Source organism: Cupressus sempervirens, chromosome 6 (genome assembly GCF_028749045.1).
Source record: "Cupressus sempervirens isolate cs-2001-9-10 chromosome 6, ASM2874904v1, whole genome shotgun sequence".
NCBI classification, from domain to species: domain Eukaryota; kingdom Viridiplantae; phylum Streptophyta; class Pinopsida; order Cupressales; family Cupressaceae; genus Cupressus; species Cupressus sempervirens.
This window is the reverse complement of record NC_143123.1, coordinates 333,581,331-333,601,349: the sequence shown is the minus strand read 5'-3', so window position 1 is coordinate 333,601,349 and position 20,019 is coordinate 333,581,331. Positions and strand designations below refer to the sequence as shown.

General features: G+C 33.6%; 1 protein-coding gene across 1 annotated transcript in view; it reads left to right on the top strand.

Annotated features, from left to right (window-relative positions):
* The window catches only part of LOC149552513 (alpha/beta-Hydrolases superfamily protein), a 158,637-nt gene that overhangs the window by 28,038 nt on the left and 110,580 nt on the right, over window positions 1-20,019 (top strand). The window contains exon 5 of the mRNA XM_089788094.1: window positions 11,789-11,876. Coding sequence (XP_089644220.1) covers window positions 11,789-11,876 — 88 coding nt within the window. The remainder of the gene's footprint in view (window positions 1-11,788; window positions 11,877-20,019) is intronic.

The window sequence follows — 20,019 nt, the reverse complement described above, 5'->3', positions numbered from 1 at the left end:
ACTGAGGTTCTTGGTAACCAACCTGACTTGGTTTACACTGAACTTCTAACTTGGTCACAACTGAACTCCTTTGGTGACCAACCTAGCTCGGCTTCAACTGGATTACTGAACTTGTCTACTTCTCGGCTGATACAGGAGTCTTTGGAGCTCGGTTTCAATTGGTAGTGCTCGGTTAGAGTATAACATTTGTGTAACATCAATGACAATATGCAATTGAATAATTGTTATCAACAATCTTCGTCTTTGGCATAAATGGCAACACAACACGTCATGATGCAAAGAAAACTTAGAGCAATCAAATGGTTTATAAGTTTTTATAATATCCTTAGTTTCATTTTGATTCTCTAGCTGTCAATGAGAACTCCCTCTGAGATTCTCCCTCTGCCATCTTATCTTCAGACTCCATCAGATCAAGTTCTCCCTCTTTCTAATATGCAGATCACTTCCTCTGATCAATCTTTCTCTCAATGAATATATGACATGATTCAATCTCTCCCTCTTTGACATTACATGCCAAAGACTTGACATAGTGCTTTTACAATGTACCTGATGTACTGATTCATATGCAATGAGCTTTGACTTCTTTGCATCAATTTGATAGTTCTTCAGTGAAGCTTGGTTGATGCATCACTAATCTGTACTCTAGTGAGCATCAGATAGGGGAATGACCCCTAGCTTTCCGCTTAGATACAAAAATGCATCCTTAGGTAAAGGTTTGATAAATATGTCATCAACCTACTTCTTTGTGTTAACATATTGCAAGCTAACCTCTTTATCTTGAACCAATTCTCTCAGAAAATGATACTTGATTGCAAGGTGTTTTGTCGTGGTGTGCATCACTAGATTTTTGGATGTATTGATTACACTTGTGTTATCATAATAGATAACCACTGGATCCTTGATTTCTTCCTTCATTCTTAGTAATAGTTGCTTGAATCGCATAATGTTGGAACAATTAACTGTTACAGCAACATATTCAGCCTTTGCTGTAGACTGAGAGATGCAATTCTGCTTCTTACTTGTCCAAGATACTAACCTATTTCCAAGAAAGAATGCTTCTCAACTGGTGCTCTTTCTATCATCAATGCTTCCAACTCAATCAACATCAGTAAAGGATTTCAACTCGAAGTTCATTCCTTTCTTGTACCATAGACCAGAGTCTTGAGTACCTTTTAGATATCTCATGATTCTTTTGATTGCCATCATATGATTTTCTCTGGGATTTGCAGAGAATCGTGCAACTATGCCAACTGCTAATGCAATATCAGGTCTTGTGTGAATAACATACTGAAGTTTTCGAATCATAGATCTATAGGTAGTCTGATTTACCTCTTTTGAATCATCATCCTTGGATAACTTGTGTCCAATAGACATAGGTGTTCCAACTGGTTTGGAATCTTCCATTCCAAAGGTCTTCAATATCTCCTTTGTTTGCAACTTGACTTCCTTTGTTTGAGACTTTGTTCCCATACTCTGTGACTCGAGTTCTTTTGTCTGAGACTCGGTTATAACTGTTTCTAACTCAGGTTGCATTGCAGACTCAGTTTCCTCAATTTGAGATCGCAAACATGTAGATTTAGTGAAGTCCTGGTAAAACAAATTACCTTTTGTCTGATTGCCAGTTCCAACTAGGTTTCCTTTACCATTCAGAAGCTCGGCCTTCCCATTCATGAATTCTACGTTGAATCCAATGTTGTTCAGCTGTGCCACACTTAGAAGATTGTGTCTCGGTCCTTCAACACAATAGGCATTATCACATCTAATTCCATCAATCAATGCAATACCTTTTCCCTTCACATAACATGGTTGATTGTTTCCAAATTTGACACTTCCACCATCATAGTGCTCCAAGTGTTCAAACTTTGTTTTATCACTAATCATGTAATGAGAACAACCACAATCTATTATCCATGTGTCATTCTTGCTTACATGAGAAATAAGTGCCATCTTTTCATTATCCTCATTATCTGATTCATCCTTAATAACAATATACACCATTTCATCTTCATTATCACTGTCATAATCTTTAGCAATATAACAAGATTTCTTACCTTTGTCTTTGTAGGCTTTGTAGCTTTTGAAATATTTCTTGCCTTTGAACTTGCTGGATTTTCTGTCATCTTTACTTTCCTTGTTTGGATACCTTGCAACAATGTGACCAACTTTTTCACAAGAAAAACAAATTAATGGAATTTTGCCTTTATATTTACCTTTGCCTTTTGGCAACCTCCTTGCAGGTAGGGCTTCAATGGCTTCAAGATCATCATCAGATTCTTCTTCTTCTTCTTCACTGTCAAACCGTTTGCCTTTAGAGCTTCCTCCCTTTCTGTTAAGGTTTAGTTTGGCTTTGAAAGCTGATTCCATGTTTTGAGATCAAGGATGATAATTATCAAAGTTATCCTACTCAAAAGTTGTTACCTTCCCACTAGTGCATTCAAAGTGATATCATTTTTGGGATCACATCTCATCTCTTGAATAGTTGAAACTTTGATTGCATAAATAGGAAGAAGAGTTCTTAATACCTTGTTGACTACAGTTTCATCTTTTATTTTTCCTTCTGTGGCTCTATTTGCACTTACACTTGCTTTGATTCTGTCACTGTATTTTCCAATGTCTTCATCTTCTCTCATCTTCATTTGATCAAATTGACCTCTTAAACTTTCTGCTTTGGCTCTCTTCACATTGTGATCTCCTCCATAGATCTTTTGCAGCTTGTTCCACATTTTTTGACTAGTAGGACAATCTTTGACTTCATCAAATTCAGCATGATTGAGAGCAAAAGCAATGTCAATCATCATTGTATTGTGGTTCTTCTTTTTTACCATTTGATCCACAATCAAAGGATCAGTAGCTGACACATACTTGGTGTTTATGAATTTTAGGCCTGTGTCTCCAATGGTTCCCAAATGTAGCTTTATTAGATCTTGGCATGCTTTGAAGTTATCTTTGTTCAACTTGGGAATCTCTCTTCTATAAGACATCTTGATCTTTAGCTTAGGTCCTTGAAACCTTTTCTGCAAGCACCAACGACTCTGATACCAATTGTTGGAAATATAAAAGGAATAGTTGAGAGGGGAGGGGTGAATCAGTTACCACTAAAACAAATCCAAATCCCTTAGATGTCAATAATAACTTCCTTGAAACACACAGCTCGGTTAGAACTAGAAATCCTATGTAACTTGGTTAAAAAAGCAATTTGATATATTAATGTGCATTAATCTTTAGTAACTTTAGTTGCAGAAAGTGAAGTGATAAGAAAATAACATGAACACATGAGACACCAAGATTTAGCGTGGAAATCCAATTTGGGAAAACCACCAATGCAACTAGTTACAACTTTTTCTTATGAAATGATCCCTGTTAGAAGCCAACCCTGTTAAAAGTTACAAAACACACTATTAGGTGTGACCCTGTTGAAGTATTTAAATCACCCTGTTAGGAGTGGCTTTTTTAGAGGTCTTAAGACACTTCAATCTAGAAATTCCACTTGGTTAGAGGATTTACAAAATGACTGTTAAGTCAACTTTGTTAAGAGATTTCTTCACTGCTACAATTGTTAGAGAGTAGCAATGATTGACTAGATTTATGAAGCAATTCGATTGTAGATTCAGATCACTGTTTTGGTTTATCCTTTGGATCCTTCTTGATCAAAATATTCTTTTCAACTCCTTGGATATTTTTCCCTTAATTAGATATCCTTCTCTAGTCGCATCTTGTCTTCTTCAACACTTGCACACTATTCAGTCCACATCTTGACCTTTCATATATATGAAATACAATGTCAAGTTGGCTTGAATATCCTTACAAATAAACAAATAACATCCACTGAGTCGGCTTGCATAAATAAAATAAATAAAGAAAATTATTCTAATGTAGGCCGGCTTGAACCAAAATTGAGTCACTTGGTTACCTTTGAGTTCCTTGGTAACTGACCTGACTTGGTTTACATTGAACTTCTAACTCGGTCACAATTGAACTCCTTTAGTGACCGACCTAGCTCGGCTTCAATTGGATTACTGAACTTGTCTTGTGCTCGACTGATACAAGAGTTTTCAAAGCTTGGTTTTAACTGGCAGTGCTCAGTTAGAGTATAACATTTGCGTAACATCAATGACAATATACAATTGAATAATTGTTATCAATAGTGCACAAACCTTGAAAGGCTCGGGCTTGCAAACAAAATAATGTTGCAAATGATGTGACGGGCACGCGCTACTCAATGTCAAGTTGGCTTGAATATCCTTACAAATAAACAAATAACATCCACCGAGTCGGCTTGCATAAACAAAATAAATAAAGAAAATTATTTTGATGCAGGCCGGCATGAACTGAAACTGAGTCACTCGGTTACCATTGAGTTCCTTGGTAACCGACCTGACTTGGTTTACACTGAACTTCTAACTTGGTCACAACTGAACTCCTTTAGTGACCAACCTAGCTCGGCTTCAATTGGATTACTGAACTTGTCTTCTACTCTACTGATACAGGAGTTTTCGAAGCTCGGTTTTAACTGGCAGTGCTCAGTTAGAGTATAACTTTTGTGTAACATCAATGACAATATGCAATTGAATAATTGTTATCAACAGTGCACAACCCTTGAAAGGCTCGAGCTCACAAACAAAAGAATGTTGCAAATGACGTGACGGGCACGTGGTACTAGAGAGGGAATCTTGCTCAAAGGGATGATGACCCACTCTATGATATGCATCAAGGAGACAGGTGTCAAGGCGCCCATTACTATTCACATATTTACCACAAAGAATAGACGATGTAGTTGTTGGTATGATACTTTGTGGAGATGGAAACATTAATTTTTACAACTTATGGGGACTTTGGGGAAAACATGCTGCTAATTCGAACTTTGATTGACACGATTTGGGAAAGATACAATTATATTATGCAAGAGTGACATGATTTGGCACCATAGAAACAAGATTGCTCGTCGCTAGAACACCAAAGATCTTACCAAGTTTGCACATGCAATAATAAAATTAGATTCAATAATGATAGCACTTCAGATTACAATAATCTCAGATTGAGAGAAAAGCAAAATACGGTGAAGAGTTACTTCCATTGAAATTGCGAATGCTAAGTAGGGAGGGTCTTTCACCTCCTAAATGGCGAACAACTGAATTCCAATAGAAATTTGCACATAGAAAGAAAATAACAAATTCATATACTAATTCGGCCTTATATATGTCTTTAGGGAAACTTCTCGAAGGATTACAAAAAGTGTTGACATGGCCAACATGCTAAACCTTAATTATTATCGTGGAGAAAAATTATCCTCAATCACCTTGATAAATACTGTCAACCACAAGAGATAGACATAATCTATAATTTTCCCACTCCCTATCATTCAATACTATGCCCTAGGGAAAAGTCTTTCATCTTTGATAAGCCCCAGATGGAATCCCTAAACCAAAGACATTGACTAACTTAGCTGTTATAATTTAGGACCTATCGTATTTTCTATCCCTACAAACTTAATATTTCTATGAATCTCTACCAATCATAAAATTCTTACGATCTTTATAATGGAACATCAATGGCTGCCTCAACAAATAAGTAATGTCCTTGTAATATGTGCTTGTCTCATTAACATGTTCCAGAATTCATAAGTCTACCATTTATGTCGTAACAAACAAAAATTTACTACATCCACAACCCATATTCTTAGTTGCAGAATCTTCCGTCGAATATTCCAACTCATCCCTTATCAGAATGAGCATATTCAATAGGGTCTTCCTAACATCCACATCACACACGATGCCCTTTAGCACGAGTAGAAACTTATTTCCAATAGATTCTCCGATCCATAGTACACCTAAATTATGGAATTCATGCGATTCCTTTAACGACCTTTAGCATTCCCTTTGACTTGCTTCTGAATTGTTTTTTCAACTTGTAATCCAAGAAATTTGATGCTTTGGGGCCCATCCTTGATAGGGGCTCACCTTTGTTCTAAGATATAGCTTCAAGATGATACAATAACCAATGCAAAGAACTAATAGCCAAGTCCAAGGGTCATAATATTGAACTGCCACTCCCACCTATAAGTTAAAGGTTGCTAGTTCTCCTAGCACACATAATAATGATGACTAACTAGGGCATCATTAACTAATACATACTTCAATTCTTATTAGTGTTGAATTGTATAAGATCGTTTTTTGCAAATGTAACAACACTGCCATTATATTGGTATATTCCATTTGCAAATTTAAATGATATTAGAAGAGACATGTTTTTTTGATAATTTATAAATTAATCATTAATTAAATAATATTAATATAACATATATATATATATATATATATATATATATATATATATATATATATATATATATATATATATAAGTAGATATATATTAGTGCTTGTCTAATTTGTGACTAACCAATGACCATAGAGCGATTATCTCTAGGTCAATTCAATGCAATAGAAGCTACAACGTTAACACTCCCTTTTAGCTAGGGAGGATTGTTATAAAACACATTATGCTCTCAAATGTATAAAAAGGTATCATCTCAATATGATATTCTTGGAATGGCATATTTAAGGATATCAACATATACCCATCAACTTAGATGTTATCTTTCGATATCATCCAAAGTATGATTCAACAAGAAATATCAATCATATGATATTCATCATACTTGTACCCTCTTGGCATTGCACTGGCATCATGATCATGATGCCTACCAAAAAATAATATGTTATATCCTAGAAGAATATGGGTTATCTGATCTCCGACACAATTTGTGACAACAACTAAATGTAGTCTATCATATAGCAAGTATGATCTAACGTAGTCTCCATTATGAAAAGTATCAAGACCTCCGACACACTTTGGGACATCAACTTAACGTAGTCTCCATTATGCAAAGTATCATGACCTCCGACACACTTTGGGATATCAAGTTAACGTAATGTCCATTATGAAAAGTATCATGACCTCCGACACACTCCGGGACATCAATTTAATGTAATCTATCATGATAATAGAGCAAGAACAACAAAGATAGTATCATGATTTCCGACACATTTCGAGACAACTTAATGTAGTATATCATGATACATTTGTCATCATGATATACGACACTCCGGGACAACAACTTAATGTAGTCAATCATGATAATAGGTCAAGAACACAATCATGATATCCGACACTCCGAGACAACAACTTAATGTAGTCAATCATGATAGCAGGTCAAGAACACAAGAACAACAAATACAGTATCATGGTCTTTGACACATTCCGGGACAACAACTTAATGTAGTCTATCATGATACGTTCGTTATCATGATATCTGACACTCTGAGACAACAACTTAATGTAGTCAATGATGATAAAAGGTCAAACTATTTGTTAAGATCGTCACCTTACAATAGCGACCTCACAAATACATCAATGAAAGATCGTCACCTTTCATGACATAATCCACATATGCAAAATAGTAATCACCATGAACCAAGTCAGAGGGTGGGACAAGAGCTTTCACCCCAACTTCCCTCTCATAGAGAAGAATGTATTACAAGGAATTTCACTTTGAACTTTCCTTTCACAGAGAACTCAATAACAAGGAATTGCACTTGGAAATTCTCCCTCCTAAAAAAATATGTTGGGAATTCAGATCCTCTAGCTACTCCCTTAGAGGCTCTCTTAGTCCGAGGATGCCTATGATGAAATGCCAGACTCCCTTTGAGTTTGATATCAATCTTCCAACTTTCTGGTGATAAGTTGTTACTCTCTCATGATGTACACAGGGGTAGGCTTATCAAAATCATGTAATCACATGTATTTTTGGACTTCCTCTGAATATCAATCTTCTGAGCTCCTATGTTGCCTTTGAAGAAGTGTCATCTCTCTTAATATAGAAGAATGCCCATAATCTCAATCATCAAGGATATTCACTTCAAACTTTATTTAGCCTAATCATCAGATGGCTAATGAATTCTAGATCATAGCCTCTTTGGAGCTACTGTCATAAGATTGAGTTTGCACAACCTTTTTTTTCCAGCAAGAACATCCTTAGACATAAAGGAAAAGATCAAGGCAAATAACTCTAATAGTACGTATAGGATTACAAAATAGGAGAGAGACTACAATGAGTAGATAATGTAAAAGATAAGAATACTTGTTTGCACATGAGGGTCCATAGATATTGAGAATGGAACATCTCCTTTCTAAAGATGGTTCAAGTGGAAATGAAACATTACATTTATCTCCCCCTCTACAATGTATAATCCCCACTCATTCGATTTATAGTCACTATTAAGTCTAATGAGAGTCAATGATGCATGAATTCCATATCACCCTCTAATTCTGTTAGCCATCAACCTCTATATCATGGAAGGTATATTAATGCCTGATGTTCTTTGAATAAGCGACTCCAAAATTGACCCATCTTGACTCTACATGATACTATTTACTGAAACAATAGGCTCCATGGTAAATGTGGTTGTAAACAATAGCTTTTGGGTCTTTGCAACATGAGGGCCGTGTATATTGTATTGCATCTATAGATGATTAATGTTTGTGCTTTGATCTTAATTTCATGCTCACTACATTCTATCTCTTCGGCTGATTGGATATCGGTTTATTTTGTCTTTGTTCAATCTCTTCCTCAATTCTCCTTCCATTTTTCTACTACATGCATCATTCACAACTTTTGAAGATCCCAAGCATGGTCAATCAATACTTCCAGAATAGATGCATATTCTATTTCACCGTAGATATACAAGTATGCATAAGAATTGTGTGGAATGAGGGTTAAGCCACTATAGAGTCATCGAGCATTAATACATGGGCATACATTCACCACGGGTAAGAAATTGTGCATATTCATTGTCTTTCATAATGCTCGACATGAGCTTCAATCTATCTCAAAAAGTTGCCTACTAAGATGATCTTCTGGAGATGATAGAAATCAATTGTGTAAACCTTCGTAGTCATGGGCAATTGTAGATTGCGAATGACCATGTTTGGTGTGGATGGGAGATGGTGAAGGTTGATGCCATGATCAACATTGCCGACTTGATTTATCTCAAAATAATTGTTGTTCAAGACATTCGATCGGCTGCAATAATGACTACAGATTTAAAGTTCATGCTTTATTTGATGAAGTCGTCAAGCTCCACATCTGGCAAACAATAATTCAATCATAGGGCTCAATCTCAACCTTAGATTATTGAATTCGCCCACCAATTGAACCTTGTCGCTTATGATAAGTCAGTCCACGAACAATTCATGGTATTTTGAAATCTCTATGCATCTGTGTCAGTGGTGTAGTAGAGCCAAAGTTTCATAGTAGTCCGCACAAAACAACATGCTTTTTCTTGATGATAACACAACTGCAACCTTTATTGTGATTTAATTGACATTTTAAGGATTTTTGTTGATTTAGCACAATTTCATATAATTGTGCTAAAGATTGTTTTGAATTTCATGAAGGATTATTGACTATGCACTACTTTGTGGTCAAGGATGGGATCTGTGTGAATTGGGCTTTATGTAGAATGTTTCCATTCACAATATGCAAGGAAAATGTGTTGTTGCTTTGAAGCATATCGATAAAAGATTCCTTTCATTTCCTTCCTTGTACTATTTTCCACAATGTTTCCTGCATTGGGTCCATTTGGCGTAAGGCGTAAGACATGTCTTTTTGTAGATGTCGAGCTCCCGGGAATGCAATTTTGTGGGTGCCTCTAAGAGTGCTAGCGAAATAAGACTTTGCATTTGTTTCCTCTCAATGAAGACATCGTACTAGGTGCGATTTAGAACAATTAGAGACAATCTCCTTTCAAAATATTTCTTTATTGCAGTGCATATGATATTTTATGAATGATTTCCTTGGAACATATCTTGGTAATTGTACTAGTCAATGGATGACGAGTACGTAATAGTATTTACTCTCTTTTATCATTTTGTTCGCACCTCCTAATGTTTGATGACAATATTAGACAGTCGAATCAATAGTTTGCATTGCAAGCGTTCATGCTTTACCAAAAGCTCTAACACAATCATCCTTGCTCGAGAATGCCAACAATGTTTACTTTCTGGCCACCATAATTTTGAGAATAATTTAAAGGGGTGATATTATTTGCCCATTTATGACTATAATTTCCAAGTCAGGAATAATAATTTTTTTTATGCAACCTGACGCGTATCTTCTCACCGCAAAATTTGAACATCTCATGGCACTAAGAAGATAACATTTCTCCCAAACAATGATTTCACAAATATTGATGGGTAGTCTATAGTTTGCAAACAAATATTTGTTTAAAAAAGAAAATAAACTTCCATCATGCTGCGCTCACCATAAAAGGTTTTAAAAGAAAATAAACTTCCCAGCATGGTGCGCTCACCATTCAACTATATATCTTATCTTGTCCAAAAAACAAACTATTTGACGCAATGATAAAGTTTTAAAACCTGCCACTATTCTATTCTGAGCAATGCTAGCTATTCAAAATTCCAGTTTCTACTCTGTCCTTGGAGTGATGCAAATACTGAACTTTTGCAATGCCAAAGTTTTTGAATACTACTCATAATAGTTTTGCACCATCAGAAGATGTAATGTCAACATTTACAGTCCAGAGTTGGAGACAAATAGGCGACTTCCAATCTATACAAATGAATAGATAATATTTGTTATTACTTGTTTTATTCTATTCATTTGCATATGGCACGGGTATTCCTCGTGGCCTATTTCTGCTCTTTTGATTCCATAACCTTTTTCTTACCAGCCTCCTTCTTTGGACTGAGAATAATCTGGCATTGCTTTGCCTTTGACCGTGTAATTCTTCTTTGTTACATTTGCATTTGGCTCTGATACCATGTTGATTTGTATAAGATCGTTTCTGCAAATGTAATAACACTGCCATTATATTGGTGTATTCCAATTGCAGATTTGAATGATATATAAATACCTGTAGAAGAGACATGTCTCTTTGATAATTTATGAAATAATCAACAATTAAACAATCTTAATATAACATATCTATGTATATTATATATAATTATATATAATATATATAAGTAGATATATGTTAGTGCTTGTCCAATTTATGATTAACCAATGACCATAGAGGGATCATCTTTAGGTCAATTCAATCTGTCAGAAATTACAACCTTAACAATTGGCATATTAATAACACTAGCGCCATAATTTAATTATAATCCTATGGACAATGCCCTAAAGTGAGAAGGCTATACAGCTACCCTGGATGACAAATATCATTGCTGTCAATAGAATAATAGAGCTTGGGAAGGATCCGGTGCTTTAGAGTCTGGTTGTAAAAGTTGCATATCATTTGTAAAGCGCAAATGCTGATTCCATTATGCCAACAACTGATTTTTGTGTCACATTAATAGGTAGATGCCAAATGGTACATACAAAGGTCACAGCTATGGAGCATATTGTAAAATGTCTCATATTGTCTAATAGGCAATTGATTTCAGTAAATATTTGATAATGAATATTAAAATTCTTTTTGTACATTCATTCTTTGTTATAGAGAGAATATTTAATAGTTAAAAATGTGATGAAACTCTTTGTTGATTCATTTGATATTCAGTGGCATAAAATAATAAACACATTTGGAAAATGATAAAGATTTTGATAAATGCGGTGGATGACATTGTATATGTATAAATAAATGCCAATATTTTGCATTCTTTGCATTTGCTAACATTAATCTTGGTTTTAAAATGTCTGCATATTTCATGCATTTGTTCAGAAGTTTTATGAGGAGATATTTGTGGTAATCTTATTTATCTGTTCAGGTTAGGTGGAGTACAGTTGACAGATCAATGCCAGAACCACCAACAGCAGTTCTTCTTCATGGAATTCTTGGTGGCAGGAAGAATTGGGGTATGCAATTCAATTTTTGTTCCACAAATCACACAGTATACTTCTAGATCATAGTAGCTCTACTTGGAAAAATGTTGCATGGCACAGCAGTCAAACCTTGGAATTGCCCGGTTACACCTAGGAATTACTCAATCAATCCTTCTAAAAAAGTGTTATGTGATTCAAAATTGTTTTAAAAGTGCATATAAAGTTGTAAACACAAAATAGTGATGTATGTAAGGAATGCAGTGATTTTTGAGTTCACAAGGCTGCCAAAAGTTTTTGGGTTGGCTTTAGAAACTTAATTAGTATTGAAAATTGAATATCTTGGACATTTGATTGGTTTACTGACATTTTCATCATAGGAGAAATAAACATATTTAATATTGAGATATTGAAATGTAAGTGTTTGTTTTCTTTGGAACTTCACCTGTGCTGATTCTTTTTCCATGCAAGAGGGTTAAGGTGTATATTTAACTATTTCAACATGGTAATATCAAATTCTTCAATATTTGGAGAATTACACATTCATAAATTCATTTTTCTACAGAACATTTAGTAAAATTCACATTACAGGTATATTTGACAGTCATAAAAAATATTGTATTGCTAGAATGAATAAAATGAATGATATGGAAAGTTGTATCCACTTTCTAGAGAGGCCACCTAGCATATTAGAAAAAATGAGCACATAAAGACTGCCAAGATATCCATTGATAAATTAAGAAGCAAGAGTTTGTATAAGTTTATAGTGAAGAGAAACAACTCACTTCATGAATGTGGGATTTAAAGGTTAAATTAATAAAGCATAAAGAATATCCTAATGTCTATCTTGTAGTTGGAAGTTGGAATTTCTTTATTAAAGTCTATAACTAAAGCTATGTGACCATTATTATATAGTAATTACTTTAACACCTTCCCTTAACGGTCAATCTACTAACTAGACCAAACTTACTCCAAAATTTTACAAATTTGTCAGGACCTAGAGACTTAGAAAGAATGGTTGTGATTTGGTCCTCTATTGGACAATTCTGCAACATAACAGATCCATCTTCTACAAGTTGTTTGATGAAGTGACAATATAGTTCCATATGTTTGATATCTTCAAGGAAGATTGGATTCTTGGCAAGTTTGAGCACACCTTGATTGTTAAAGAAGAGGTTGAAGGATCAATTTTAAGCATTTTCATGTCTACAAGCATCAGTCTGACCAAACTACCACATATCCTACTTTGATTGCTTCTCTTTATTTATCTTTAGTCTATGAGAGAGCTACTGCAGTCTGCACCTATTGCCTAGACAGATAATATATCCAAAAGTGAATTTTTTGTCGTCCACAAAACTGGCCCTATTTGAATATGTAAATCCACACAATTTTGAGTTAGTGTCCATTTCACCCTCTTTGTCGTAGTCCAATGTTCTATGTATGGTTCTGTCATGAATTTGGAAATGAAAGAAATGACATAGCTCAAATCAGCTTTAGTGGGTGTTCTAGCATCCATTCTGGCTAAAGATTTAGCCCTTTCCCTATAGGTGTGGATTTCATTTTTTAATCTATCTTTTTGAATTTGTGGAGCAAACTCCTGACATATTTGAATTGTGAAACTAAAATGATGCCAGTTGTTTACCAAGATTCTACAACTAGGGTAGAGGCTTAGATTATCCATGTTAAAATTAAATAAAAATTCTCATACTAAATTTGATCTCTTCAATTGTTCATATCTCACTACCCGTAAAAATGACATCTTTTACATTTATGACCAATATAATGAGATCATTACCTATAAACTTAAAAGTTAAGACACATATGAATCCAAAGGACTTTGCCAAAATCCCCTTTTCAACCAAATACCTTTTGATGCTGATGTATCATGCTCTATGTGCCTGTCTTAGGCCAAATAGAGCTTGCTTTAGTTGGCAAACAAGATGCTCTACACTCTTTCCTCCAAATCTCCATCGACAAGGAACTCTTTATTACAATATTAGATAGTTTCTATTTTCTCTCTCTTCTGTCTTTTTCTAATGGTCACTCTTTTTGTAATGTTTCCATAAACTCCTATTTGTTATGAAAAATTTCTTCTTCACTCTACAAGAATGTTTCTATTTCCTCTCTCTTGTTCGTCATAGAAACATTCTCTTGTATCTTGTATATATAGATCATTCATGATCTTTGTTTAATAACACATTCATTATTTCACCATAATACTCCATGTCCATTTGATGGATTGTTTAGCCAAATCGAAGTACCATGATTTTCTATAAGAGCAAATGTCCTCGCTCTCCATGTCCATTTGATTGATTGACTATCCAAATTGAGCTACAATGCTTTGCTATAGGATCAAATGCCCTCTCTTAGTGAAATATGTTTTGCAAATAACTGAGCTTTGTACTTGTATTGTGTACCACTTGCTTTGAACTTGACCTTGTACACCCATTTGTAGCTAAGGGGTTTCTTCCTTGGTGGAATATTTGAGAGTTCCCAAATCTTATTTTCATAAAACTATCATGTGTAGTGTCCTCACTTTTGGTTTAAGGAAATAAATGCTGGAACCTGCAACACATCATTAGTACACTATGAACATATATATTAAAATCCAAAAACATGTTAGAAATATTAAGGTAATTCAATATCAATCTAATTACTACCCCTTACTAAACTCCCCTAATCCCTCAAAAGGGACTCTTCTCAAATCAACTAACCCTCTAAGAGAATTAATTCTCAGTTAGGTAATCGTCATATGAAGAGCACCTCTCGAAAGCCTCTAGGATCGCTGGTAATGATTATGCTCATTACAACACTACTTGGTAGAGATCCCACCGCTAACCAAGTCTCTTTTCTCTAACATATGCATATGATTAACCACTATATATTGTCTGTAAGAGATTCTCCATAAATCTCTCTCTGGGTTCCAATTTGGAATCTCGACATTCATAGAGAATGCCCTCTAATCTCTGAGTTTCTTCAAAGGAGAAATTCGACATTCCAAATGAATGTCCTCTAATCTCTGAGTTCTCAATACGAGAGACTCATCCTTTCATAAATGTTTTCTATCAAACATCCCAACTCTCCATGAGAATTATATGTTCTTATTCTAATTTAATTGTGAATTTCTTTATCACAAATACCTCTGCCTTTCTCGGATCTCTTACTATTTAGTTTTACATTACTTCTGAGTCCTTCTTCTTAGAACCTATGCCGTATGGTTATGTTTAAGTTTCCTCTTAGCACTGGTTATTCCAGTCTCACTGGGCCTTTGTTTTCATCGAAGTTTCTGTTCTTAAATTATGTTTTCCACCTTAGTTGTTTGCCTCAGCCCACGTTGTCACTACGTAATACCTCTCTGGTCTATTTCTATTTGCTGCCTTATATATGGTTATGACACTTTAATGTCCTGCAATGGGAAGTATCTTTCTGTTTGCTTATAATATATCTCTGTTCTTAATTCTCTGTGCTATATAATCTCGTTGTTTTGGCCTGAGTGGTCACATGCATATCTTTTTGCTTTAGTTTCGTAGTTGAACCCACCTTGGGTTTCACTTCTGCCAAATATACATTGAATTCATACTATCTTTTTTGTCTTACTTGACTTCAGGTGTGAATATTATTTATCTGTTCATATTAATCTAATTTTCATTGTAGCAAGTAAACATGTTCTACATTACTTCTAATATATTTTCCTTCCTTAAGCTGCGATTTCACTCCATGCATATAATATGTATAATTGACTTTTATGGTTGGCAACACGTGTAATATGAATTGATAAATGCATTGAGTATGTCTCTTTCTCGTACTCCTTGCAATGTATGACCATTGACGACCCCACACAGTAGCTTATTTGGTTTCCTGTCTTCGTCGATGCGTTGTCCGCTATCTGCTTACTTGATGCATCCACTGTAAGGATATCAAACTTTATGTCTCTGCCTTTTTGTATGACGTGTCTATGTTTCTTCCGCTTATTATGTATGACATGCCTCCTCTCTCCTCTATGGTGCGCTGACGTTTTTGTTTTTATTGTTTGTTGCTTGCACTGGTTTTATTGGCTATCTTAGCCTCTACTTGCTTTGCTGTCTTTGTTCATTTTTGTTCTTCGATTCACTGTCTCTTTCCTCCCAATCATGGTCTGTGTTCTTTTTCTTATATACTATGATATATGCTTGATACAGATCAGCAAACTCTTTTCCTTGTGTATCGTGATGGTTGGTCTGTTAGCCGCTGCTGGTAATAAAATTATCCTATGTATTCTCTGTTAATTTTTTTTTCTATCTGTGCATTCCTCACTTCCCCGAGTCAGCTGATTCTCATGTCTATTCGGTGATCATTTCTTATAGACACTTCTGAGTATCCCCTTCCCATTCTCTTCCTCGATCCCCTCTAATGAATGTCATTTTATATCTGCTGCTTAGATGATAGGACACGACATTCAAGGACATGGCGCCTCTTCAAAATTAGTTCGAGTAATAATGGATTTATTATTGTAATACATTATTATGTTTGATAATTGATAATAAATTAATAATATAATAATTTCTTATATCTTATTAATATAATGATGAAGAATCTTTCAATATTTAATGATGTAGTCAATTAAATAATATTTTGGTTATATCATCACTATATTAACTGATATAATATATTATTATATCAATTTGATATATTTAATAATTTGTTACAATATTTATTTATTTATTATTTAATATTATTATATTCAACTTAAAATTGGGTGATATTACATCATGAACCTTTTCCATCCAGGTTTTCTTTCTTCCTCCAATATTTGTGGCTCATAAAACCCTTCGGTATTGGCCATTCGAGTGTGATTAATTGTTTCTTCTTGCTCTTGCATCTTAATGATCACCACGTGATCATTTGACAACATTTCTCTTACTCACCACTTTGGATTCTTCTTAGGATTCTCTTTGTCCAAATCAGTGTTGTCATGATGACTTGGGCTACCCATATCTTATTTCATCTGAATGCTGATTTAGGCTGCTATAGTTGAATTTGGGACTATGCAGTCTGAAGTCTCCACACATTTTAATAGCCAGTTTTATTAACTTGCCTTGTGTTGAGCAGTACCAGAGAAATACCGGATCTGGTGACTACATTGAGCAGCATTTTTACCTGTTCGTGACACAAGTTAATAATGTTTCTGTGTTATCTTCTCTGTTAAAATGTCCACACATTGTTAGATTTGAGGGGGAGACTACATAATTGAACACATGAATACTTAAGAAAACCATAGAGAATGTAGTGCCTGCCCCTAGTTTGCATTTCTGTTATCATTGTCAAACTCTTTTAGGCTAGTTTTATGCTTATGATTAGTGGCATTTTTTTAAGATTATCAAATATTGTTTTACATTCAATTGGTTATATGATGAAATTACTTGGTACTTTACATTTCATGTATGCATGATGATTATTACAGTGTTTTCAGTTATCGATGATGATTAGTTAGATGATATTTATCATATGTGTTTTTTATGGATACTTACCTCACACTTGCATGTGTATGGTGTGTGTGTTTGTTGTCTTTATGTATGGCATTTTTTGATGTGGTTAAGGAAGGGAGTCGTAGTCACGTACTAGTCGGGATCTACATGATGCACCACTTCCTGCCATTGCCTGTTTAGCTTAGTATATATTGTGCTTATACATGCGTGGATTTTATGCAGGTTTCAGGTACTGGGTATCGACTTCTTTGAATTGCTAGGATGAGCATACCCTATCGCATTATCTCAATGGTATGAGAGGGGAGATAAATTCTTAAGTCCAAATCCTGACCTTTTAAGCCATTTGCCCTAATTGAAAATTAAGACAAGTATTTGAGTCGAGTACCCTCCGAATGCATCAAATGACGTTAATTCGTGACTATAACCCTTGTGGTTTTCTTTGATGGGTTTTCGTATGTTGCTTTATGAGTCTTTGGTGTATTTTCTATTAATTAAGTCTAATTAAAAGATTAAATTTAATGGACAATTATTATGATATTTTAATATTTAATTGTATTTAATTAATTAAGAAATTAATTAAATAAAAGGAATTAAATTTGAAGATAAAGTTCTAAGTTTAAATTTAGAACGTTATAATATTAATTTAATTTAATAATAATATATTTAGAGTTCATTTTTAAATAAATGTTAAATATTATTATTATTTAAGTTAATAAATATTTTATCAAATAAGTTTCTAAAATAAATTAAAAAGTGAAAAAAAAAAGATATTAAATTATGAAAAAAGTTTTAAGTTCGCATGATTTATGCTTGAGATTAAAATAGAAGAAATTAATTTTAAAAATAAAAAAATAAAATATGCGAATTTAATAATGTTATTTTAATTGCATAAAGTGCGCATGGGATTAAATTTAATTAATTAATTAAAATAGAAGTCAAGTGGAAATTAAATAAAGTTATTTAATTAATTTAATGAACGTACATGGAAAAGATTAAGAAAGACAAAGAAAAGTTAATGTTAGAGTTAACTCTGGTGAGCAAGGAGTCCTCTCGGGTGAATGTACAATTAGTGCCCCAATTTGAGGAGAAAACTTCTTATTATCACTTGAGGGTTCATTTTGGAGAGAGACGATTTTTGAACAAAAATTTTGGGACACGAATTTTGGAAGCAAATTTCAGAAGGAGAATTCTAGGAAAAATTTTCAGAGAAAGGTTCTTGAAGAGGAGCGAATTCTCTCACAGTTTTTGGGGATTGTGTATTAGCATCAGACTCAGGTAGGGTCTTGTGTTTTGATCGTTGATTAATTACGCAATTACCCTTTCCCGTCTTCTTCATGCCTGTGGATTGTGAATTCGAATTTCTCTGTGGTGAATACCTGAACATTTCAATATTGTAATTATTAAATGTATGTCAATACCTTCTATATGCGTAACGGTTAGAGAAGAAATCAAGATCCTCGTTATCGTAGACTAAAGAATTTATTATTTTAAACCGGGGAGGGTTTTTAGTATTAAAAAAAAAGAAATTTTAAATTCAAAATCTGAATGGTTAAATGTAATTTTTCTATTAGGCTAATATTGTAAAGATTATTAAATATATATATATATATATATTTTTTTTTTTTTAAAAAATTTTTTTAAAAAAAAAAATGGTTATGGCAAAGTATTGTTATCACAATTTAAAATAAATTAAATTTTAAAATACAATAAAATTCTTATTTAGTGAGGGGATTTGATTGTAAAAGTTTTGAATAAATTAAAATTTAAAAAAAAATATATATAAAAAATAATTTGGTGGGGGGAATACCCCCACCCACCCCCTTGCTTTTATTAAAGACGCTAGCAATCTGCTAGCGTAGGGACTGCATCAGGGAGCTGCCGTAGGCCCTGCGTCTGCAGGCTTGTTGCGTACGGTAGCCGCTTTAATGCGGTGAGTTATTTAATAGAAGTTTTTAAAAAAAAAGTTATAAGTTTATAATGTTTGTTATTTATTAATAATGTTTTATTAATAATTTATATAATATAAAGTTTATTATTAATTAATAATATTATAATTAATATGTTTTATAAATAATTTTATTATTATTATTTAATAATTGTAGTAATGTGTTTTATTGATAATTGCATTATTAATTAATAAATTTAGTAATATTTATTACTTTAATAAATTATTAATAAAAGAGTAAGATCATTTTATTTTATTAATTAGTTTAATTAAATGAAATTTAATTAAGTTTAATTAATATATGAGAACACTTAGTGGAATTTAGTTTTACCTTAAAAATAATGATATTGACTTAAATAAAATCGAAGTTATTTTATTGAAAGAACAATCATTATTATTTTAATAATTATTGTCCTTTGATTATTTTCAGATAATTGACTTAATATGAATGGGGTAATTTTATATTTTACTTGAAAAGACGAATGGGTTACTAGTAGGGGTAAACGATGAATCATACCTATTTGGAACATATATTAAACTAGAAATTTCATCCACCTAAAATATATATTGAAAACTAAGAAACAAGAACATTACTTTTCACTCAACACTGTGTTTTCTAAATCAAACCCAAACTATGAAACTGTACTGTTTTGTTTATGCTATCTGTGTTTTGGGATTTTTGGGGTTGACTAGATTGTTGACCAGTTATAGGACGTTTACCAGAGGCTCGAGAGTTATGCGATTGTGGTGTTATGATAATTTGTTCTCG